The 22976-nt window shown below is 54.9% G+C and overlaps 3 protein-coding genes across 9 annotated transcripts; 2 read left to right on the forward strand and 1 right to left on the reverse strand.

Annotated features, from left to right (window-relative positions):
• Window positions 1–794: 794 nt before the first annotated feature.
• Window positions 795–6633, forward strand: ARHGEF25 (Rho guanine nucleotide exchange factor 25). Of its 4 annotated transcripts, XM_011382880.2 has the most exons (16): window positions 799–1386; window positions 2161–2214; window positions 2333–2547; window positions 2684–2779; window positions 2861–2937; window positions 3136–3202; window positions 3401–3504; window positions 3682–3751; window positions 3861–3950; window positions 4041–4133; window positions 4322–4372; window positions 4592–4669; window positions 4870–5070; window positions 5218–5398; window positions 5688–5899; window positions 6187–6633. In XM_011382880.2, the coding sequence occupies exons 1-16, from the start codon at window positions 1290–1292 to the stop codon at window positions 6295–6297; spliced, it is 1797 nt and encodes a 598-aa protein (XP_011381182.1). In that variant the 5' UTR covers window positions 799–1289; the 3' UTR covers window positions 6298–6633. The 4 variants fall into 4 exon arrangements, with proteins under 4 accessions (XP_011381184.1, XP_011381181.1, XP_011381182.1 ...); XM_011382879.2 differs by having other exon boundaries at window positions 798–2214; XM_011382881.2 differs by lacking the exon at window positions 2161–2214 and having other exon boundaries at window positions 800–1386.
• A 1869-nt stretch (window positions 6634–8502) lies between these two features.
• Window positions 8503–15159, forward strand: SLC26A10 (solute carrier family 26 member 10). The gene is made up of 18 exons (XM_023524808.1): window positions 8503–8839; window positions 9307–9417; window positions 10016–10173; window positions 10352–10516; window positions 10786–10938; window positions 11640–11722; window positions 11850–11997; window positions 12103–12216; window positions 12889–12966; window positions 13056–13151; window positions 13558–13664; window positions 13774–13843; window positions 13913–14026; window positions 14163–14196; window positions 14276–14358; window positions 14447–14501; window positions 14601–14707; window positions 15011–15159. Exons 1-18 carry the CDS (start codon window positions 8503–8505, stop codon window positions 15047–15049), a joined length of 2052 nt encoding a protein of 683 aa, XP_023380576.1. The 3' UTR covers window positions 15050–15159.
• Window positions 15160–15242: 83 nt separating this feature from the next.
• Window positions 15243–22177, reverse strand: B4GALNT1 (beta-1,4-N-acetyl-galactosaminyltransferase 1). 4 transcript variants are annotated; one of them, XM_023524773.1, is made up of 12 exons: window positions 21607–22175; window positions 21174–21276; window positions 20785–21003; window positions 20089–20253; window positions 19852–19958; window positions 19345–19385; window positions 19025–19205; window positions 17931–18029; window positions 17604–17794; window positions 16987–17127; window positions 16496–16736; window positions 15243–15931 (listed from the first exon to the last, which is right to left on the reverse strand). In XM_023524773.1, the coding sequence occupies exons 2-12, from the start codon at window positions 21227–21229 to the stop codon at window positions 15714–15716; spliced, it is 1659 nt and encodes a 552-aa protein (XP_023380541.1). In that variant the 5' UTR covers window positions 21230–21276; window positions 21607–22175; the 3' UTR covers window positions 15243–15713. The 4 variants fall into 4 exon arrangements, with proteins under 4 accessions (XP_023380541.1, XP_023380543.1, XP_011381186.1 ...); XM_023524775.1 differs by lacking the exon at window positions 20089–20253 and having other exon boundaries at window positions 21607–22177; XM_011382884.2 differs by lacking the exon at window positions 21174–21276.
• Window positions 22178–22976: the final 799 nt, after the last annotated feature.

A 22976-nucleotide genomic window follows, 5' to 3' on the forward strand; every position in this document is an offset into this window, starting at 1 on the left:
AGTCTGCCTGTACCGAGGGGGATAAGAGAGGGGAGAGCGAACGTGAGGCCCCCGCTTGGGCCCCGCTGCCCGGTAAGAAGCTGGCGATGGGGTGGGGCACAATTTGTCCTCCTGCGCAAAGTGGCGAATTCAAAAAAAATGCTCTTATTAGCATAAAGGTTCTCCTCTAATTTGCATGAAAACTATTTAATCGCTGAGACCTCCACGCTTCTCGCCCTCTAGTCCTGTATCTGTTCCCCACTCAGCGGGTCCCGAGCCCCTGCAGGCGGATTGTCCCCGCGCCCCACCCCTGGCCCCTCGCCAGCCCAGGCTCCAGGACTTCGCCTTAATTGGTGATTAGCTTCAGCTGGAGTCCCGGGGCCTGGCGGAAAGAAGGGTCTGGCGAGAGAGCGGCACCTGGACTGTGCTCCCCCCAAAGAGCTCCCTATTCACGCACCCCTTTTGGGAGTCATTGTCCACCCTTGCGCGGCTAGGGACAGTCTCAACCCCAGGACATCTTCGCACAGGCCAAGGCCGCATCTACGCGGCCCTTCACCACAGAGGTCGAGGAGCGACTCGGGCAGACCCTCGCCGCCCGGCTTAACCCCCGCACCCCAGCGTTCCGCAGTCAGAGCCCAAGATGCGGGAGGGAGGAGGAACCCAGGACGGGGGAGTCCAGGCTGCAGAGGAGGGGCCCAGGCGCTGGGGACGTGGAGTGGGAACTTGGTGGTGCCTGGGGGAGGGAGAATTGGGGCGGGAACCTGGCGCTGGCAGAAGGGAGAACTGGAGGGAGAGGGCGGAGCTGGGCTGCAGAGGCCCCTCCCCGCAGCAGGACCGCGGTGGGGCCTGTTATTCAGCTAGCCGCTCGGCTGGGACCCGCGCAGCGCCAGTGATTCCGGGAGTCGGCACCCGCCTCCTCCCCTGCCCGGGCCTAGAACCAACCCCCAACCAGAGAGGCCGGAGACAGCTGGAGCGGCTACCGCATCCCGGCCCAGCCTCCCCCACCACCCTTCCCCTCCCCGCTGGACATCTGGACCCTGGGCCCCGCACCGACAGGGTTCCGGAAACCCTCCCCGCCCAGCTCGGCGGCCGGACCCCGCGCCGCCCTCTCTGCAGAGCCCCCCAGCCCTCCTCCAGACCAGACTTCCGCCTACCACTGGACACCCCCTCCCTGTTCCCTCCCTCCCCCCCTCCCCCAGCCTGGATCGGGGTAGGAGGGAGGGGGGGGTGTGCGCCCTGCGCCGTCCCCGCCCCCCGTGATTCCCCCTGCATGGCCGGCCCGGGTAGGGGGTACGGGGGCCCCGGGAGCCATGCGGGGGGGGCACAAGGGGGGTCGCTGTGCCTGTCCCCATATGATCCGAAAAGTGCTGGCAAAATGTGGCTGCTGCATCGCCCAGGGGGGACGTGGTGAGTGCGAGGTCGCCAGGGCTTAGCGTTGAATGGGGGGCGGGCTGAGGTTCAGGACTTATGTTTGCCCTCGTCCTACGGATTTAGAAGCTGGAGATGGACTGTAACTGTGTTTTCCAGGAAAATGACTTAATAGATGATCTCTAAGATCCCTTTGCCTCCAAATTTCTGTCAGTTGAAGTTAAGGAAATTGGGGAAGGGGCAGGATACCCTTCTATCTTTCCTGTAGTCAACTGGGTAGGAGAAAAACCCATCTACAATACCCTTAGGCCTAGAATTGCATCTTCCCTCAAATTCTTTTGCTGAGAATCGACTTCAGCTCTGAAGAGAGATGGAGCATGGAGAAATGAGGAATGAGGGGGATCTGCCGGGGGCTTTCTCAAAAATCACGGCTCCTCTGTCCGGAAAACCCGGGCCAAGGATAACCCTGACGAGCTCTCCTTACTTGCCCCCTCTATTGGGTTTGTGCATGTTGGGAAGGAGGGCTGCAGAAGTCTTTTCTTTTTATAGTGATTACTGCAATTGGTGGAGGAGGGGTCTGGGGGTGGCAGATGGGCTCTTAGCTCTTGACCCCCCCTTCTCAGAGAATGGTCTGTACCCACTGGAAGGGGAGGATGGTAGGAGAGCAGATGGCCACCCCCAGCTTCCAGTGTCTGCCCAGATGGCTGCCCCCACCCCCATATCTGTGCCATACTCAGGATATGGGGGAACCTCCACATGTTACTGAGGGTTCCAGGCCTGAGGAGCCAGGTGTTTACTGCCTTTCCTCCCTAGGGTGCCCTGGTGAAGTTATCTATCCTGGCCAACTCAAAAGAGGATGTCAAGAGAGTGAGCCCTAGGGGAGAGGGACTGATTATCAGAGAGAGGAGACTCTGGGAGCTTCCTAGAGACTCTGAGTCTCTAGAACAATATCTGTCACCCGCTTTCTTCCTCCCCATTCCATTAGAATCCTATTCCATTGCCGGCAGTGAGGGGAGTATCTCGGCTTCAGCTGCCTCAGGTCTGGCGGCCCCCTCTGGCCCCAGCTCTGGCCTTAGCTCTGGCCCCTGTTCCCCGGGCCCCCCAGGGCCGGTCAGTGGCCTGAGAAGATGGTTGGATCACTCTAAACATTGTCTCAATGTGGAAACTGAGGCAGATGGTGGCCAGGCTGGATCATATGAGGTGAGCAGGGAGCACCAAAGAATCATATAGGACATCCATAAAGGACAATGGGAAAGAGGGCAGGTTGGGGTCTACTGGCCATTGAGGAGACACAGCTACTGTCCCTGACCTCTGACACTTGACCTCTGGCCCCCAGAACTGGATTCTAAAACCAGCTCTAGCCACAGGAGAGGAGCTGCCGGAATTGACCCTGCTGACCACCCTGTTGGAGGGCCCTGGAGATAAGACAAAGGTATGTAGTAAGGGGTCTGGGATGGCTCCTCTTCTCCAAGAGGCATCCATTTACTTATTCAAGGATGTTATTTCCTTCTAGCCACCTGAGGAGGAGAATTTGTCCCAAGCCCCCCAGAGTGAGGAGGAACAGAAAAAGAAGGCTCTGGAAAGGAGTATGTAAGTGTCCACACACTCTCCCTTCCCTCCCCTTAACTCCCCGGCTCCACACTGTACAACTTCCAGAGGCCCGTCCCTCACATTTTAGATTTGAGACTTGGAATTTCCTCTGAGGTTGGCTGTGGTAATGAAGGGGCTTCTAGTCCAGGAGGGAGGAAGTGGCTAAACCAAGAATGTACACTCCTGCTTTCTTCCCAGGTATGTCCTCGGTGAACTGGTAGAGACAGAGAAAATGTATGTGGACGACTTGGGGCAGATTGTGGAGGTAGCTCCCTTAATCTTTCCCAGATCTGGTGCAGCCCTTTCCCTCTGCCCAGGGCTAATTTTAAGAGAGCTCTTGATGATATTCCTCTGGCCCACCTTCCCAGTCCCCGCTAAATCTTACATCTGGATTTCCTGGGGATGGGAGATTCCCACAGGGCTGACCCCACACATCCTTGCTCCCACTCCAATCTTCCCACAGGGTTACATGGCCACCATGGCTGCTCAGGGGGTCCCCGAGAGTCTTCGAGGCCGTGACAGGATTGTGTTTGGGAACATCCAGCAAATCTACGAGTGGCATCGAGAGTGAGTGGTAGAGCCCTGAGAGCAAGGGGGAGGGGCATATGTCTGGTTGTCTGTGTCCCACGCATGGGCCTATTGTTGCCCGAGGAATGTTTGGAGAGGCTTCTTGGGGAGCATCACAAGGGCGGACGGCCCAAGTTGCAGGTACTTGATCTACCTTTTCCCTGCCAACATCTCCAGCTATTTCTTGGGGGAGCTACAGCAGTGTTTGAAGGATCCTGATTGGCTGGCTCAACTATTCATCAAACATGTGAGGCTTGAGAGGGTGTGATGGTGGGGGCCTTGAGAGTGGGTGGGGCTCTCCTGACTACTCTCCCTGCTCACTCACTGTGCTCTCTCCTAAACTTTACCCCTGTTAGGAGCGCCGGCTGCATATGTATGTGGTATATTGTCAGAATAAGCCCAAATCAGAGCACGTGGTGTCAGAATTTGGGGACAACTACTTTGAGGTCAGTGGCTAAGATGCCTTGGGGAAAGAGGGACGGAATCCTCAGGAGCAGACTTTCCAGATGGCATTAGCACCCTGTCCCTGTCCCTAGGAGCTCCGTCAGCAGCTAGGGCACCGCCTGCAGCTCAATGACCTCCTCATCAAACCAGTGCAGAGGATCATGAAATACCAGCTGCTGCTTAAGGTCAGGACCACCTGTTCCCTGGGTACACAGCTGGTTGGGATAGCCCTTTCCTCATTCATCTCCCCAGGGTTCCTAAGGCTTCCCCCAGACTTCCTGGGATTCTTCGCCTGTGTTTTTGGGGAAGGATGTGTGAGAGCTTCCGAAGATATCCTCATAACTACTTTGAACATTTCTTTTCTGCACCTTAGGATTTTCTCAAGTATTATAGTAGAGCTGGGATGGATACTGAAGAGCTGGAGGTGAGGATTTTCAGGTCTTCCAGGGCACACACACACACGCAAATGCACACGCACACACGCATGCACACCTTATCTTCGTAGTCTCTTGGATTGCCCCAGCTCCTTGGGCGTTGTAGAGCTGTCTGATCATTAGGAGGAGGCTGGGCGGAGGTCGAAGCATGGTCTTAAGAGGCCCTTTTCCCAACAATGACAATGCTCCTCTCTTCACCTTTGTCTCAGCGAGCTGTGGAAGTCATGTGCTTCGTGCCCAAGCGCTGCGATGATATGATGACCCTGGGGAGGCTGCGGGGGTTTGAGGTATGGGAATGGAGTAGGAAACGAAAGACCCAGTACTCTTCTGCCCCAGTCTGAATACTCAGGAGGTCCTTATGGGGAATTGTCTCTCCTGGTACTGACTCCATGGTTGGTTGGGAGTGTCAGGGGAAGGAGGGAGGAGCAGAGTGTTGCCCCTTTTCTCTTCTTGTTTTGTCTCTAAGGCCACTATCCTTTGGTTCTAGGGCAAACTGACTGCTCAGGGGAAGCTCTTGGGCCAGGACACATTCTGGGTCACAGAGCCTGAGGCTGGGGGGCTTCTTTCTTCCCGGGGTCGAGAGCGGCGTGTCTTCCTCTTTGAGCAAATCGTTATCTTCAGTGAGGCCCTGGGAGGAGGAGTACGAGGTGGAACACAGCCTGGATATGTGTACAAGAGCAGCATCAAGGTGGGGAGGAGGCTAAGAGGGAGGGGTCTGACTGGGATGGAGTGCAGCCTCTGAGAGGATATCTGGCTCTTGGATATGTTGGGGGCGGGCAGGAACCAGAGAGGGCTTGAAGAATTTGGGAGCACTATCTCCTATTTGCCAATCCAGGTGAGCTGCCTCGGACTGGAGGGGAACCTCCAAGGTGACCCTTGCCGCTTTGCTCTGACCTCCAGAGGGCCAGAGGGTGGGATCCAGCGCTATGTTCTTCAGACTGCAGACCCTGCAGTCAGTCAGGCCTGGATCAAGCAAGTGGCTCAGATCCTGGAAAGCCAGCGGGACTTCCTCAATGGTGAAGCTCTTACCCTCCCTCCACCACATGCTCCCTCAGTCCTCTGACCTCCTGAATCCTTCACTGCCCAATGTCCCAATCCTGCCTTCTAACCCTGGCTTCTCCTTGTCCCCCCATCCCCACTTTTCCACTACTAGCTCAAGATTTGGTAACTCAGAATCCCTTAAGAGCCAGTTTACATGGATGACAGTCCTTTGAGGAAGGGCAGAATGGAAGGATGGCTGGACCAGAGCTCAGAGAGAAAGGACCTGTCACTTTTGTAACCCTCCTTCTGTTCTCTTTATCCCAGCACTGCAGTCACCCATTGAGTACCAGAGAAGGGAGAGCCAGACCAACAGCCTGGGAAGGCCAGGAGTGTCTGGGGTGGGAAGCCCTGGGAGAATTCGGCCTGGACACCGGGCCCAGGTCGGCACACACACACCCATCAATGGCTCTCTCCCCTCCCTACTGATGTTACCCAAAGGGGAGGTGACCAGAGCCCCCCTGCCCCTGGACACACAGGTATGAAGAATGGTGTTCCTTGGCTGTAGGGGTAGAATGGGGAGGGCCTCTCTTATTCCAGGATCCCTAAATCCCTCTCCCCCATACCATTCCTCTCTTCTACCACCTTCCTTTTGTCTTCCTTTTTCTACTTCCTATCTCTTACCCTCCCCGCTCCACTTTAATTGATGGTCTCAGATGATCTAAGATAGCTAGAAGGAGGTGGCTTTGCTGGGGGCTTACACATAGAGAGGAGTGAAGGTGGATTCCTGAACTTTTTTGATCCTCCAACTTAAGTCTTTCTTCAGGTCCTCAGTGACATACCCCAGACTTCTCGTGACTCTCCTCCAGTTCCACCAGTTCCAAACACCCCTCCCTGCCAGGCCAGACTTGCCAAATTGGATGAAGATGAGCTGTAACTGATGAAGGCTATGGGGGTGGTGCTGACTCAGCCACTCTCTTTCCCAAGGAACTTCAGGGCAATTCTGGCACTGCCCCGGACTTCCTCCCTCTTGGTGTGTGTGGAGGGTGGGCAAGGCTGGGATTGGTGTCAATTTGGAGGAGGGTACCTAGATTCAGAAGGACTTCTATCTGTACCGGGAGGTTCCTGCAGCTCCCACCCTTATGCATGCATCACAGGTCCCCCCAAAAGGAGGATATGTGGGTGGGTGGGTAAGGGCCAGATAGAAATCATTGGTTTTGTTTTTGATTTTGTTTTTTTCTGTTTTCTGAGAATAAAGGTTTTGTTATATCACTGAGGCTGCTGTCTTAGCAGAGGGAAGGGTTGGCTGCGGTAGGGGTAAGTGGGGTGAAGTGGTATGTAAGAGATCAGCTGGCCCCTCAAATCAGTTTGAAGAGTGATCTGGTGAAAGGAGAAGGGCACAGGGTGTAAGATAAAAGATATTGCTATCTCTATTTCTAGTCTGCTGTTGTAGCATCTCTCAGTCCAGACCTGGGTCTTGGAGCTAAGGGCAAACCCTAGACCTCTGATGTATCCTCCCCTTCACTCAGCCCTCTTTCCCTCCCATCTGGCCTCTGTTCTAGACCCCATTGGGAAGCTCAGTGCAGTCTGACTTCGCATCATTCCCCCACACCAAAAAGCCCAATGTACCTTTCCTTCTGAGGCCTCCATGTTCAGCTGAGGGAGAATGAGGAGGTGGAGAGGATGCTGGGAGCTGCGGCCCCTTCTGGCTCTGGGTCTCCTCATTTTTGCTCTTTGGGAGATCATAAGGCGTATCCATACTGAGAAGGAATGGATTCTTCAAGCCACAGACCCAAGAATGGAGAGGTCAAAGGGGTCTTCGCCCCTCCCAACATTTGAGACAGCCCCTAGGACAGGGAGCCAAAGGTGCAGAGACCCATGTCCAGATGCCCTGTCCTGGGTCCTTGGACATCAGTGTGTCCACTGTGTCCAATTGTCCCCTGGGCCTGGTCACGAGTACTTGGGCTTCCTCAGCAGACAATAGACTGCTGGGGTGGGGGGGTTAAGGAGGAGCTGGAGCCTCCCTGTGGACCTGAGGTCCCTCTGGCTGACAATGGGGGGAGGGACCTCCAAGGGGGGGAGACAGGACGTACTGCTCAGATAAGACTTCTGGGGAACAATAGGAGGAATTGAAGAGGGGAGACCCACCCTCACTGTACCCCACACCCAGGGCTTTGGGGTCAGGGACTAGGGACCAGGGGGTGATAAGGAGAGATGCTGAGGATTCTTGTGAATGGAGGAGGAGATGGCAAAAATAGCAGGATTCTGGAGCTCAGAACCTTTATATCTCTTTAGGGACCATGGGGGAACACGAGGTGGGTGGGTGGTGACCCTTTTGTATTTAATTTAACCACAAATGTGCTATCAGGTGCCTACTTTGTAAATTGCACTTGAATTCAATAAATGGTGCTTCAGATTTTTTGCTTCTAAGAAATAAAAAAACAATTTCTCATTAGTACAGCATTGCTCACGAAGCCCTGAGCTGAGGATTTAGACCCAGCCTCTCCCTGCAGAAATGTGGGGTGATGCTATCATCTGTTCAATACACGTAGCTGCTTCCCATCTCAGTGGTTTGTGAAGCTGCTGAGGCCAACAGACCCCCCCCCTTACACTTTCTTGAGGGCAACCTGTGCCCCAACAGGATTTGGGTCTGAGGGGAGGAGGGCTGGAGTCGAAACCGCGCTGAACTATCTTCCTCAGGCAGGGAAGGGAGAAGCTCTGGGGATGACTTGTAACCCTAGAGGAGCCAGCTTCTGTCTTGGGCCAAAGTGCAGATTCGAAAAGAACCCAGAGTGAAGAGGCACAGAGTGAAAAGGCTTAGGAGTGGTAAATAGTGCGGGTTGAGTGTTGAGGGTGCACTTGTCTTTTAGCCTCTCTGGTCACTACACCTTTCCACAGCCCCCTCCCACCCTCCATCCGCTCAAAGCAGACTCCAGAGCGTGCCCTCAAAGGATGACTGAGGAAACGCCTAACATAGAGACGCCCCCTCCCCAAGCAGTGATTTTCTCCTACCGGTAGAAAGTCCGCAAGAGAAGGCGCCCTCCGGGGCGGGATTGGACCCTGCTTAAAGGAGGCGGGACTCAAGGCTAGCCGGTTGAGGGATATTTAAGACTGGGCGGAGTTGGCGGTGGCCAAGGGCAAAATGAGTGGGCTACTAGGCTCCAGGACCTGCTTAAGTCCTGTAGAAGCCTCCGACCTTAAGTCCCCCTTGGGCGCCAAGATCAGAGAACCTCTCACCGAGGCCCGGTTCCAGCAGCTCTTCGGGAGCGCGGAGCAGGAGACGGAGCTACTCGCGAAGCCCCGCTGGTCCCGCCTGTGCAGTCCGCCGAGGCGGCGGGCCTGTTCCGGACCGGGGGCGTGGCGCCTGCTGCTGGCTCGGCTGCCCCCGCTACGCTGGCTGCCCCGCTACCGCTGGCGGGCCTGGCTGCTTGGGGATGCAGTGGCTGGAGTGACCGTGGGCATCGTGCACGTGCCCCAGGGTGAGCGGCCCCAACAGCAGCCTGTGAGGGGCCCAAGCTCTTGAGGGTTTCGAGGAGGCCTGGGGGGCTGGGAACCTGGGATCGAGGTGGTGGGTTAGTGTGGCTGAGGGTTCAGAGACAAAGACTAGAGACCAAGTTCTGGGTAAGGATTATGGCGCCCCATTAGATTCCCACCCCCAGTTTCCCTTATCTGTGTAATCCTGCGAGAAGTGTTGGACACGTTCTGGCTCAGGGAACTGGAGAGAGGCACAACGCCTGCCCCCAGGACTCAGGCCGACACGGATCCGTGACCTTGTACACCCAGCGACCTCCCATCGAGACCCGTTAACCCCTCAGTTCCCTCACGTGGCAAGGTTTAGAGCCCCTGTGCCAGCCTCTAAGTGTGAGGGAAAAGGACAGCATCCTGGAGACCGGGCACCCTCTATTTTCCCCACCGACTGCAGATCTTGCCTCCGCTTCTCCCCCAGGCATGGCATTTGCTCTCCTGACCTCAGTACCCCCCGTGTTTGGACTCTACACTTCTTTCTTTCCTGTCCTCATCTACACCTTGTTGGGTACTGGGAGACACTTGTCCACAGGTGAGTGACCCAGTGACTCCTCTCCTTCTCTGTGGGGTGAAAATGTGGGGTTTGAGGCTTCTGTTCTTGAAGGCCCCCTAGCTCTTATTTCCCTCCTCACCACTCCACCCCACTGCTACCTCGCCACGACCCTCTGACCTAGGCAATGCTTGTTGCCGGTACTGGTGGGTGCAGAGGTGGGCGTTTACTCGGACTATTTCTCCCCACGAAATTTGGTTAAAACGAACATCTCTGGGACTTGGAAGAAGGGAGAAGAGATGCATGGTCACCCAAAGGAGCACACAGTCCGTGGGGCGTCTGCAGGAGGGGGCAGTGAAGCAGTTTGGAAGAAATTTTGCGAGCTGGTGCCCTCTCCTAACCTCCCTCACCACGGGTTCCGGGTTGCTGCACTGGCTCTTGGCCCCGAGGTCTTCACCTGAGCAGCTAGGGGAACGGGTTGCTGCACTGGCTCTTGGCCCCGAGGTCTTCACCTGAGCAGCTAGGGGAACGGTTTCTGATGGCAGCAGCCCAGGACGAGAGCGCAGAGCCTGGGCTGTCGCAGCGCCCCAGGCGGCACAGCTGATGATCTCTGCATTTGTCACCCCCACCCCCGCTATAGGAACGTTTGCCGTTCTCAGTCTCATGACGGGCTCGGCAGTGGAGCGGCTGGTGCCCGAACCCCTCGGGGGGAACATGAGCGGAATCGAGAGGGAACAGTTGGAAGCTCAGCGAGTTGGGGCGGCTGCAGCTGTGGCCTTCGGGAGCGGGGTGCTGATGGTGAGGGGAGATCCTCGGGGATCCACCCTGGGGGCCGGGGAGAATTGGGCCAGGAGAGAGGGTGGGACACGTCTCCCGCGCGGGCTTCAGCCGGAGAGGTGCGCGGAGAATCAGGCGCATTGCACTCTGGCTGCTCAGCTCCTCCTCCTGTGGTGACTGCGCATCTTCTCCCCCGCAGCTGGGGATGTTCGCGCTGCAGCTCGGCGTCCTGGCCACCTTTTTGTCCGAGCCTGTGGTTAAAGCGCTGACCAGTGGGGCCGCGCTGCACGTGCTCGTGTCTCAACTGCCAAGCCTTTTGGGGTTGCCCCTCCCGCGGCAGATCGGCTGCTTCGCTCTCTTCAAGGTGGGGGTGGGAGAACAGTAGAGACGAGGCTTCTAGCGGTCCTGGGAAGAGGGCAACCCGAAAAGGAAGGAAGGACGAGTGGAGGGATAGGGTGTGACGGGGACAGAGCAAAGGAGGTTAGAACCAAGAGGCTTGAATTAAGGTCGCTGTGGAGGTGGAAGCCCTGAAGGGTGCCGGTAGAGAGGGCACCCTTGCCTGGGTTTGGTGGATCCATACTGGGGACAGTCGTTCCTGGCACCTGGCCCTCTGCTCACCGCACCTGCCTGCAGACGCTGGCTGCTGCGCTGACTGCGCTGCCCCGGAGCAGTCCAGCAGAACTGACCATCTCAGCACTCAGCCTGGCGCTTCTCGTGCCAGTCAAGGAATTGAACGTGAGATTCCGAGACAGGCTACCCACCCCGATCCCAGGAGAAATCGTCATGGTAAGGATGACTCCAGGGTCCCCGCCCCTGCACAGCACAGACCCTGCCCATCCTGTAGGAACTGGTCGCTGCCGCCCTCTAGTGGAATGCACAGAGGTCACAGCCGAGAGGTCCTGCTTACGAGTGTACTTTTCTAGGCCTCCTCCCAGAACACTTTGACCCTCCGGAATCCCCCGCCCACACATTCCCTCTAGAGCCTCCTCCAGACCTCTTAGAATGCCTTCTTCCTCCTTACAGATCTCCCTTGCGGTATCGCTCGCCACAGCACCTCCACTCTCGTCTCCACACCTGGTCATTCATTGTAATTCACAGTTTATCTCCTTTCCCATGCCCACACAGATTTCTCTCTCTCTGCAACTAAATAAATATTCCACGTCTCCATAGATAGCCTATATATCCCCAGACAGCAAAGCTTCCCTACTTAGAATGGCTCAGTTTTGCCTCCTGATACCCACATTCCTCATAAAAGTCCCCTCCTACTTCTCCCAAACATCTCTTTCCATAGCCCTAGGTATGTATCATTCCTCTTTCCCATCCCCAATCTCCTTCACTCTAAATCAGTTGTCAGGCACCCATCCCAAAGACAGCCCAGCTTCCCCAGTTGCTAGGCTCCTGCAACCACTTAATCCTGCATTATGATCCTCTCCCATGTTGAACCCTTTAGCCTCTCCTATGCCCTACCTAATATGCTCCTTTCCCAGGTGCTTCTGGCATCTGTGCTCTGCTTCACCTCTTCCCTGGACACAAGATATGACGTCCAGATAGTGGGGCTGCTGCCCGGAGGGTAAGAGAGAATGAAACACAGCTTTCCCCTCTCACACTTTGCCCACCCAACACCTCCTTTTTCTCTATCTTCCCTATAAATCCTTGTTATACCCAACCCATTTCACCATGGACCCCTCTCTCTCCAGATTCCCCCAACCTCGCCTCCCCAACCTGGCTGAGCTGCCCAGGATTCTGGCTGACTCACTGCCCATTGCACTGGTTACTTTTGCTGTGTCCGCCTCCCTGGCCTCCATCTACGCAGACAAGTATAGCTACACTATTGACTCCAACCAGGTGTGATTCTAACTGAGGACCCCAATCTCATTCGGGAGACAGCCTCCCAATGTGACTTTCCCCATGCCTTTGTCTTTTTCCTCTTCATCTCACTGTACCCTCCAGGAGCTCTTGGCACATGGTGTCTCCAACCTCATCTCCTCCCTCTTCTCTTGCTTTCCCAACTCAGCCACATTGGCCACCACCAGCCTACTAGTGGATGCTGGTGGGAACACGCAGGTAAGAGTGCATGCTTGAGTGAGAAGAAACGGGGTAGGCATTCAGGTCAGAGTGGTGGTGGAGAAAGAGATGGCAGCTAGATAGAGGAGGCTGGGAACCTGTGAGGAGATGGGATTATCTAGGCAGGAGAGAGAGACGAGAACAAAGCTCCATGAAGACCTTTGTAGACTGTCAGCACTGAAAAAGTTTATGGTGCCCCATATGTAGTTCAAAATAAAAACAAAACTAAATTGTAAAATAAATTTAAGAGACAGAATTCTGAGATTTTTTTTCTCATGAGGACATTTTTGTTTAAAAAGAAATATATCAAAGTCTCCCCAAATACTTTTGGTTTCCTATATTTTGTTGGTGCCCTAAGCATGTGGTTGGCGTGCTTTTAGGGTAATCTTACAGTGGCTTTTAAGATGGAGGTGGTTACAAAAATAGACAAATTGAATTACATCTAGGGGAGACTGATGAATGAGGCATCTAATTGGGGAAAGGGAAACATTAGGTGTGAGTGGCAGAATATCAAGAAGCTTGTTGAGGAGTGAGGAATATCTGTGTGCAAGGGGATTTGGGAGGAAGGAGACTTCCAAGGAAGATGAGGTCAAATGAGTAGGGAGACCAGTTCTCACACACGGGTGGGTAAGGTTCCCTTTCTTCTTTGCTTTCATCATTCCTTCCCTCTAGCTGGCAGGCTTCTTCTCCTGCATAGTTGTCCTGTCAGTGCTGCTATGGCTTGGGCCCTTCTTCTACTATCTGCCCAAGGTAAGGAGCAGAGCAAGTGTGGGGGTGGCTGGAAGGCGTGGCTATATTCCAGTGTATCAGGGTGGTCAGTTCACCTTCTCTGCCCCAAGGCTGTCCTGGCCTGCATCAACATCTCCAGCATGCGCCAGATGTTCTTCCAGATGCAGGATCTTCCACAACTATGGCGTATCAGCCGCGTGGACTTTGTGAGAAATGGCAGCATTACCTCCAGACTGCCCCCTCCCATTTTCCCAGCATCCCCAACCTCTGTCCTAGATCAAAGCTAATTGTCCTGGTCCTAAGTTCTCCAACCCACCCACCTCCAACATGCATACCTCCTAACTGCTTTATATGGAGACAAAGTGAAGGGTGGGGTTTGAACCCCTCCAGATTTGAATGAATTTTAGTAACTCCCCAAGTGGCACAAGGTCTGGGGTCATTACATGTGGTATGTACCCCCCTGTTTAGTCAATCCTGTCCCTTCTACCATTCTTCCTACCTTCTCCTGGGCCATCCCTCCCCATCACTTGCCCTGGCAGTCACTGCCCCTTTCCTTGGCAGTGATGGCCTTGCATTTCTTCTGGGCATTTCATTCCCATCCATTTCCTGCAGGCTGTGTGGATGGTCACATGGGTGGCTGTAGTGACCCTGAGTGTGGACTTGGGCCTGGCCGTAGGTGTGGTCTTCTCCATGATGACTGTGGTCTGCCGCACCCAGAGGTGGGAGTAGAGATCAAAGAAATTGAGATGGGGGTGGGGGATAACAGAGTGCTTGGGGCGACTCCCCAGCCAGGCCAGGCTGGAAATCTAACCCCAGCTTCCTGCCTAGGGTGCAGTGCCTGGCACTTGGACTGGCTGAGGGGACGGAGCTCTACAGGCCACTCAGAAAGAACCACAAGGTGGGTGGGCTATAGCCAAATGAAGGGAAGATTAGACCCAGATGTTTCTCTGATCATCTGACCCCTTAGCTCCTCCAGGTCCCAGGACTCTGCATCCTGAGCTATCCAACACCACTCTACTTTGGGACCCGTGGACAGTTTCGCCGTATCCTGGAGGGGCATTTGGGGCTTGGAGGAGGCAAGGTGAAGGACTTGGTCAAAGGAGATTGTGGCTTCAATGGGAGTGGGAGGCAGGTGGGTTTCTGAGGGGAATCATTGTGCTTAAGGGGTACATGTTCATGCTTGTATCTCAAAAGTGGTGACTGCCCTCTATTCACAGGAGACTCCAAAGACAGATGGCCCACCTGATTCAGGTGAGATGGGATGACAAGGAGGGAGATCTAGGCATGACCCATGGAGGCATCTGGATACTCCTGCCTTCTCCCATCTTAGTTGCTGAGCCTGTCAGAGTGGTGGTCCTGGACTGCAGTGGTGTCACTTTTGCAGATGCTGCTGGGGCCAGAGAAGTGGTGCAGGTGAGGGAGAAGGTGGGTTGAGAAGAAAGTCCCCTTATTGTCCCATGCAATACTCTCTGATGTTTAACCCTCCGTCCCACCTCTGCAGCTGGCCAGCCGATGCCAAGATGCTGGGATCCACCTTCTCCTGGCTCAGTGTAATGGTGAGAGGTGTGGAAGATGGAGAGATGTGGAGACTGGGGAATGATCAGACACTTGGGGGAGGGAAGAGGACCTAAGTGCCTGACCCCCTTTCCACACAGCCTCAGTGCTGGAGACACTGACTCAGGCAGGACTCTTGGACAGACTGACCCCAGAACAGCTGTTTGTGAGCGTCCAGGATGCAGCTGCTCATGCCTTGGAGAGACTGGTGAGGTGGCAGTAGCAATAGGAGCGGAAGTCAGGAGGTGCTAGGCTATGGCAAGTGAGGCATAAGTCAGTGGCTGAAGATCCAGGCAGAGGGATTTGGGAAGGGGGCTGAGAACATGAAGGAAGGGGTGGGGAGGAAATGATTAGTTGACTTAAGACTAAGCCAGGGACCATGCACCCAGCTATGGGTGAAGAACTGAGTAAACTAAAGGTCCCAAAGTGGGCGGTCTGAAGACTGCCAAATCTTGAGTGAGGAAGGGGGGTACCTAATCAATTCTTGACATGTCCCCTCTTTTTTTTCCAGGAGCTCACTGGTCCAAAGACTTGCATAGTGTGGGTCTGATCCATTACTCGGAATATGGAGGGCCCCAACAATATGTGAGGAAGGCCATGGCCCCTAAGCCCCATTACTTAATATGACTAATAAAATGAAGCTGAGAACCTCTGGGGTTCATGAAGTGGGTCTGGGTATCTGTACATGGGCCCCTGGTGCCCCTTTCTCCACACCCACAGCATTGCAAAGACACGACTAAAAATGTCTTTCACTTGTGTGTTCCCCAGCTCCAGTCACCAGTTCTTTCCATAGGGGTGGGGCTATAGCCGGTGGTACAGAGTCCTGGATCCAGAGATGGGGGAGGGAGGACAGAGCCCTGGGAATACACGTTGGGAGCTTCCCCACCCTCTCAGTCTCCAGGAGATGTTTCCACTTTAGGCTCTTAAGAGTCTCCATGGGCTCTTTGGCACTTGGAAAACGACCCCCACCTCCATGAGAAGGGGTGGAGGGAGATCTTGGCACTGGCTGTGGTACAAGTTATGGCTCCATCATGCCCCTGGGCACTCACAGAAAAGAGGAGTGTCACCAGGACAAGCCCCTATTTCGGATCAGGTTCTGAAGGGGTTTGGGGACAGTCAGAGGAGTGTTCACTGGGTGGCGGGATTTGCTGGAAATTCCTGGCAGGGACAAGGAAGCAGGTCCAGCCCAACAGCTGGAAGGCCCCGAGTGGCCATCATTCTGAGATCATGCACTGCAGCCGGTGTTTGAAGAAGAGCAGGCGGTGTTTGGCCATCTGACTTTCATCCAGTGATCCTGGGTAACGGTACCGGGCATAAGTCTCTGTCCCAGCATCCCTTGATGTCCAAGGCAGCTTCAACTTGGACGCATGATCCACAACAACATCTGAGCAGGAGCCCACTTGAAGGGAACCAAGTCCATCCAGGAAGAATTCTGGGGATGGAAGGAAGGGGAATACATAATGAAGGATCTTGAGAATGCAGAAAGCCAACGCTTAAGGGAGAACTGAGATTTGGGGTATGGAGGGTTTGCATGCAAAGACTCCATTTCTAAAGACCTTGGGCATGTAAATTAACCCTTTTGGGTCTTAGGTTTTCCTCTTGTACAAAATAGAGTCAATATACTTACCTTGTGCTTTCAAAAGGAAACCCACCCACCCACCTAGAGGTTTAATAAATGCTGAATGAGCTGCTCAGAACCAAGGGAAGTGATTGGGAGTGGGGTAGTGGTGGGGAAGCTCATGGTGGCCCAGCGGATGAAGGTTTAAATGGTGTGCGTGCTGGGAGTTGGGAGCTCTGGCTCTTGCCCGGGCGCAAGTAAGTCGTAGTACTGTCTTGGTAAGTCGTAGAACTGCTCTAAGGCCCCGGGGCGGCAGTCGGGGACTCTGCAGGGGTGTGGCCGGAAGGAGTACCCGGGGCCTTTGGCGCCTTGCTGCTCGGAGCATCGCCCAGCACCCTGCGGGGACCCTGAGGCCCTGCGGGAGGGAGGGCCACTCACCCAGATGCGCCACGCGGCTGAGGCGCGGATCGAAGCCCACCTCGCGCACCTTATCGGTGCGCGCCAGGAAGAAGTTAACCACGCCGTCTGTGACCACGCAGCCTGGAAAGCCGAGGAGCTCGTGGTGGAAGCCGCGCCTTTGCCGGAGGCAGTTCCCGCGGCCTGGCGCGCCAGGCTCCAAACTCAGCAGCTGCCGGTAGGTAGTGGCGAAGCCTGAGATCTCGCGCACCGCTCCCCCCACCTGTCGAGAGTGGGAGGAAGGTTCCAGGAGGAGCAGGAACTGGAAGGGGGGGTGGTCTCTGCTACCTCTGCCCCGGGGGCCGTTCCCCTGCCCTGTCCTTTTCCACTCCAACCCCGCAGGACCCAGATAGTCTCCCAGACTCCGCTTCTTCACCCTCTCTTGTCCCAAGGCTGACTGCTGTCGGCTGGGTCTCCCTGACTGTGGTCTTAACCTCCTGGAGGCCCTCTTTGTCCTGCGACCCCTCCCCTACCAGGTCCAGCGGCGTCCGCTCCAGCACGTCCACAAGCCTCTCCAGCCTCGTCCGCGCCGTGAAGATGAAGTCGTCGTCCACCCATAGCACGTACTTGGTGGTTACCTGGGAAACCGCCAGGTTCCGGCCTGCGAACCAGCCCTGAAGAAGAGTATATGTGGTTGAAGCTGTAGAGGTAGGACCTACCCCTTCCTCTCTCTTTCCTCCTTACTCCTGACCCTTCTCAACAGCCTGTGACCCTCTCCGAACTTTACAATGCTTATGAATGGTGGGGAACTAGATAAAAAAAAATGTAGTTTCCAACCGTCAGAGATACCGAGTCATTTTCTTGGGGAGAGTCTGGGAATGCATTTAATTCCTGCGGGCTTTCACTCAACTACTTATCGCGCACCCGCTCGGTGCTAAGCACCGTTCTAAGAGTGCAGCTCGAATGAGATAGGCGCGATTCCTGCTCCCACAGAGTTTACATTCCAGGAAGCCTCATGCTTAACAGGCACACCAGAGATTTTGAGGCAGTTAATCCTGGAATCACTACTCTGGAGACTGCAGACTGAGCGCGTGCCCTCTCCCGGCGCCCTCGGGGTCCCGTGCAGTTCAGCCTCGCTCTCTCTGCGCACCTTGCCAAAAGGCATGAGATAGTGCTCGATGTGGGGACCGCTAATGATCTCTGGCTTGTCGCTGTCGTCGGCGATGACCACAGTGACGGTCGGGTAGAAGCGGCGAATGCTGGCGATGAGTGCACGCAGCCGATTGTAACGAAGAAAGGTCTTAGTGGCAATGGTGACCAGAGCGCTGATGTTGTACTGGGCTAGGAGCGAGGGGCAGGGTTAGGGGCATACAAGGAGAATGGGGAGTGAGGCACAGGAAGACATCTCCCAGGGCAGCCCTTTCCCAACTTGCTCCCCACCGGGCTGCATCTACTTCCCTGCATGCACCAACCTCACCTCCCTGGGGTAGAGACCCAGGTGGATATAGCCGAGGGTTGGGGGGATGTCTTATACGAATGGTGAAGGCGGCTTCATATCCCTCAGTAGAGAATCGTACTGGGAAAAAAGGGGAAAAGATGTGGTCATTAAGGCTGTGACAACATTCTCTTTTCAGTAAATCAATATTTAAGTGCTTACTCTGAGTATCATCTTTCTAGGCCTTGGTGGACAAGAACGCAATGTTCTTACTCCCATGGAACTAATATTCCAGTGGGTTGGAGAAAGACAAGAAAAAGATTAAATAAAGGCTAACATTTATTGAGCATTTACTATGTGCCAGGTAATTTTTAATTTACCTTAAATATATGAACTCATTTAATCTTCATAATAGCTCTATTAAGTAGATTCTTACTACAGAAAAAGAAGGAACAGAGAAATTGAGTAACTTGTTACATTTATACAACTATTTAACAACAAAGTTGGGATAGGAACCTAGTCAGTCTGGTTCTAGGTTAACTAAGTAAGGAAGTTCAGATACTGGTAAATAGTGAATAGAAAATAAGACAAGTAATGGGAGAGTGAAGAGGAAACATTTGAGCTGAGATCCAAATGATAAGAAAGAAAGAGCCAGCCATGCAAAAATCTGGGGGAAGAGCATTCTAGGTAGAGGGAACAGCAAGTGCAAAGACATAAAGTAGGAGCAGGTTTGGTGTAGCAAGGCTTGGAGAGAAACAGGTGGGCTGTTACGCCACTTTTGCTAAAAGAGAAATGGGAGATTTGGAAGATAAAGCCCTTTGCTTTGGTGGACTAGGAATAGAGCTTGAGTCTTCCGGCTCCAGGGGCAGGTCACTTCTTGGGGCCCCCATGGTTGGCCTGAAGAGGGGACACACCCACGGTTCGGGTTTCCCTCTGGCCTGCTCTGGCCCCAGATGAACAAAGGCCCCTTTTCTCCCTCCCTGGTCCTGCTGGCCTAGCTGAAATGCCCATTGTGTAGCTGGGCAGCTCTGGCCATTGCCGAGTATCTCCCACACCCTTTGCCATTTGCCAGCTCCAGCCTTTCTGGGTTCTCTCTGTTCATCCAGCCTGCCCCTGTGTCCACTCAGGCCTCGCACCTGTGTCTGCTGTGTTTGCCTGGTAACTCCTGCTGCTGTAAGTGACCAGTTGCAGCTGCCGATTGAGTTGGTCCAGCCCTGGGCTGGTGAGGGTGAGATCTGGCTGCCCCTCTCCTGTGAGAGTCACTCCAGTCACTTCCCCTGCCACATCCCAGGTGCCCAAGGAGGCCGTCAGGTTCACCTGGGAGATGGGATTGGAGAGTGCAGAGTTAGCCCCCAGACCTACCTCTTGCCTCCCTGATTCCTCCATCCCTCTTTTGACAGCCCTGTTTCCTTCCCGGCAACCTTGATGCCCACCTGGCCTCCTTGTTTCTTCTCACCTGGTATACCTCCTGACCAGAAGCAGGATGCAGACTCAGCCCTGAAAGGGAGGAGTGGGATTAGAATCACAGACAGCCTTAAATTCTTCCTCACGTTCTCTTCCCTTTTTCATCACACGTAACACAGAACTTCTCAGCCATTCCTCTTACTGAAGCAGCTGGGCACATTATAGGACATAGCCTAGAGTAACTGATTTTTAACTCCTTCCCAACAAAGCAGTACCTCTCCTATGGCCTGCCCTACCTACCCACCTACCCTTTTGTCAGTCTGCAAAGAATAGATTCTTTTCCCCAAATCTCAGTTACAGTCTTCTGCAATTCGTAACACCCCAAGAGTCCCTTCTGTCCCTATCGCCTACCTGATGAGCCCCTTTCTGACTTTAAGTCCCCTTTTCATCAGAAGTCCCCCGCCTCCCAGTCCACTTTTCCCTCATTCTTCTCCACCCAACCTTGAGCTGTGCCATGCCCACAGTGGCTTAGGTCATACCCTGGGACAATTCTCCCCACCTGGCACCAAGATGCTCCTGAGGGGCTGTACCTCCACACCCTGCAGAGGATATTGTAGGGGGGAGTTGGCAGGGGCAATAAGCAGCTGGTCAGCAGCAGACTGGCTTCTGGCAGTGGAGGAGGGAGAGAACAGAGGAAGAGTCTGTGGGAGAGATGCTCTCCCTCCTGTCACACCTACCCTCCAGGCCTCCCACTGCTCTCCATCTGCAGAGTCATGCCCTCCTTTCATGCTGGTACCTTGAAAGGAAGGCCTGGAACTCCTGCTCCCTAGAGGCAGAGGCAGCTTTCAGCTCCTCAGGCTCAAAGGCCTTAGTGAAGTCAATGGCTTGGACCTGCCTCTGGAAGGGGAGGTGAAGGCTCCCCCCACTGGACTCACAACTGCAGTTGTTCCCAGACAGCAGCCTGGAGCAGGGAGGAAGGGTCATTAGAACCCAGCCATACAACTCTATTATCCCACAAAATATTTACACAAAGCCCCACGCCTTGGCCCTTCAACCTTGCCCATATAATAGCTGTCCCCTTAAACACTGCTCTTCAGATAGTCTTCAGAAGGAGGCACCATGAATGGGATAGCTTATCCCCTAAATCTGGATTTCACAGAGGTAAAATATGGCCAACTGCTACGATTTCAGAGTTGTGTACCCACCATTCAGTACCTCACTTGGACTCTCCTTTCACGTGGACATCATCAAGACATCAGAAAGTCTTTCATGGCCATCCCCTTCCCCCATCACCAGAACAAGGTTCAGGGAGGACAGATTTTCCCCTAGTCCAAGACTCAGTTGCCTTCTCCACCTCCCACTTCACCACCCATCCCCACCAATCGGTTGGGGGAAAACCCAGGCATCAGAGCTCTGCAGTAGAGGAAACAAAAGCTCCCCACACCACCTCCCCACTGAGTGATGCACTGCCGCCACCACTCGTGGAACTCACTCCACCACTTGCTCCTTGATCTTGACTGGGATGTGGGCGTAGCGGGGCTCTGGGACGAGGTCTAGCAGCTCTGGCCTGTGGGGGCCCTGCAGGGGCGCCCACAGCGCAGGAGGTGCCCGGAGGCCCGGCGCGTCCCGGGTCCTCGCGTACAGAAGCCCCAGCGAGGCGCAGGCGAGCAGCAGGATCAACACACAGAGGGCCCGGCGGCCCAGCCGCATCCTGGGTGGGCGAAAGGGATGGGAGGATAAGAAAGGTGGGGAGGGAAGGCGTGGGCGGACCCTTGATAGCCCCCGCTCCCCTGCTCCCCAGGCGCTGTCCATATCTTGCTTGCTAGGATTTGTACAGCGAATCGTTCGCCCCACCACCATCCCTCACCTCCTTCCACTCCCCTCACTCCCCAGGCCTTGAGTCTCCCGGCCTCCTTTCTTCTCGCCCTCTCCCACATCTCGGTCTCCTCTCACACCGGAGGCCCAGGATCTTGATGCGAGAGACCTTTGGATGCGGCGGTTTCAATGCGGCCAAGCATAAGTAGAAGAGCACCGCGTTATTACAATAGCAGACATCCTCAAGCCCGCCGTCCCCCCTGGCTCGCGCGTGCCCCCACCCCTCGGTCCGAGCATCGCTTGGCCCCGGGTGGGCTGCAGAAGGCGGCTCCACACCTTGCCTGTCATGAAAAATGCAGAATCACGCCCGCGTTATTGGGTGCCCCCGGTGGAGGTGACTTGGTGAGCAGCCTCGGGCAACTGTGCAGGGGACAGGGTGGAATGGCGAGCGTTCCTCCTCCCGCCTTCAGCTCGGCCCTCACCCGGCCTGGGCACTGACCTGTCTAACGCGCTAAGGCCGCCGCAAGATTTCGGTCCGGACTGCGCCAGACTCTCAGCCCCGGCCTGGGGGTCTTCATGGAGCTGGAGGCGGCGTGATGGGGGAGCCGGGCGTGATCCTGAGAGCGTGGGGATCCTCCTCTTTGCCGAGCGCGCCCGACCCCTCCTGCCTTCGGACTCTCTGGGCTTTGTCGATTACGGCGCTGGGGTGGTTTGGGGCGTTTCCTGCCAGGGTATCCTTCTGTTTCCCGAGAGCTCACGACCCCTCCTGCCTTTGGACTCTCTGGGCTTTGTCGATTACGGCGCTGGGGTCGTTTGGGGCGTTTCCTGCTAGGGTGGGGGACGGAGTGAGAAACCGCCTCACGGAGTTGAGAACCAGCCCCAGGAACAAAGCCGAGGTCTTCCCAGAACCCTGTCCCACTTGCCCCGGAGGGCTCAGGCCGCTGCCCGGCTCTTCAGATCGCAGCGCGGCCACCAGGCTCGATGCGGCGGAGGCTCCTGCTACGCGTAGGGAATGCGGGCGCCTTCTGGTGGGAGCTGAGGACATTGCGGGGGCGCGAAGCCGGCGCCGCGGGAAGGTCCTTCTCCGTTCCCCTCCCCCGCAGCCCTTTGCCTTCGAACCCGGGCATGTGAACCGTCTGCCCCAATCCCATTCTCTGCCCTCCCTCTCGTTGAAATTGTAGGCGTTGGTTGGTGTTAATTTTCATCATGAGCTTTGACATCTTAGTTGGCCAGTTTGTCTTTCGTGAGGTTCTTTCTCATGTGTGCGTTCTTTGTAGGTGACAGAAACCGTTCTAGGGGTTTATTGCTGGGTATTAGGTGTTTTACAACGTGTTTTGGGGGTCGGTTTTTGCATGGGTGGTAAATAGTGCCTTCCATAGGCTTTTGGGAGTACATGGGGCATTTTTGGTGGTCACAATGACTGGCGAAGCTTCTGGCTATTGGTGGGCTGGTGTCAGCTAAACTAAATGTCCTACAATGAATAGAACAGCCTATGCAACAGACTTGCCTTTCCCTAGATGCCAATAGAAACTCAACTGAAAACAGTGCTTTAGGTAGAACTTTTAAGAACAGCTCCCAGCTGTGTGTGGGTATCACATATGTGTTGGTATCAGCCAAACAGGTAATAACTGCTAACAAGCTTTGGAAAACAGGAGCTATTAACTGCAGAACTCCTCTGCTTCTACCACAGTTTGCATCCCACAATTCACATCCTGATACCTTCCACTGGGGTCATCCCTCCTCCCCCAATTTAAGGCCTACCTCAATTCAGGTTTCTCAGGAGTGCATTTGATGGACAGAGGAACACTGGCTCAGGGGATTTGGGGAAATGTAGTTTTTAGCACCTCAGTTTTTGCCCAGAGCAGATAT

Source organism: Pteropus vampyrus, unplaced genomic scaffold, assembly GCF_000151845.1.
Source record: "Pteropus vampyrus isolate Shadow unplaced genomic scaffold, Pvam_2.0 Scaffold493, whole genome shotgun sequence".
Lineage (NCBI taxonomy): Eukaryota > Metazoa > Chordata > Mammalia > Chiroptera > Pteropodidae > Pteropus > Pteropus vampyrus.

Coding starts and splice junctions, on each gene's coding strand:
- B4GALNT1 (XM_023524773.1), bottom strand. CDS start 21,229: ATGTGGGAGAGGGCGAGAAGAAAGGAGGCCGGGAGACTCAAGGCCTGG. Junction 20,254..20,784: donor ATCAAGGAGCAAGTGGTGGA/GTGAGTTCCACG, acceptor TCCCTGCTCCAG/GCTGCTGTCTGGGAACAACT. Junction 19,386..19,851: donor CAGGAGCATCTTGGTGCCAG/GTGGGGAGAATT, acceptor CCTCCCTTTCAG/GGCTGAGTCTGCATCCTGCT.
- SLC26A10 (XM_023524808.1), top strand. CDS start 8,503: ATGAGTGGGCTACTAGGCTCCAGGACCTGCTTAAGTCCTGTAGAAGCC. Junction 10,174..10,351: donor TCGGGAGCGGGGTGCTGATG/GTGAGGGGAGAT, acceptor TCTCCCCCGCAG/CTGGGGATGTTCGCGCTGCA. Junction 11,998..12,102: donor ACACTATTGACTCCAACCAG/GTGTGATTCTAA, acceptor TGTACCCTCCAG/GAGCTCTTGGCACATGGTGT.
- ARHGEF25 (XM_011382879.2), top strand. CDS start 1,974: ATGGTCTGTACCCACTGGAAGGGGAGGATGGTAGGAGAGCAGATGGCC. Junction 4,373..4,591: donor TGGATACTGAAGAGCTGGAG/GTGAGGATTTTC, acceptor CCTTTGTCTCAG/CGAGCTGTGGAAGTCATGTG. Junction 5,399..5,687: donor CCAGCGGGACTTCCTCAATG/GTGAAGCTCTTA, acceptor TCTTTATCCCAG/CACTGCAGTCACCCATTGAG.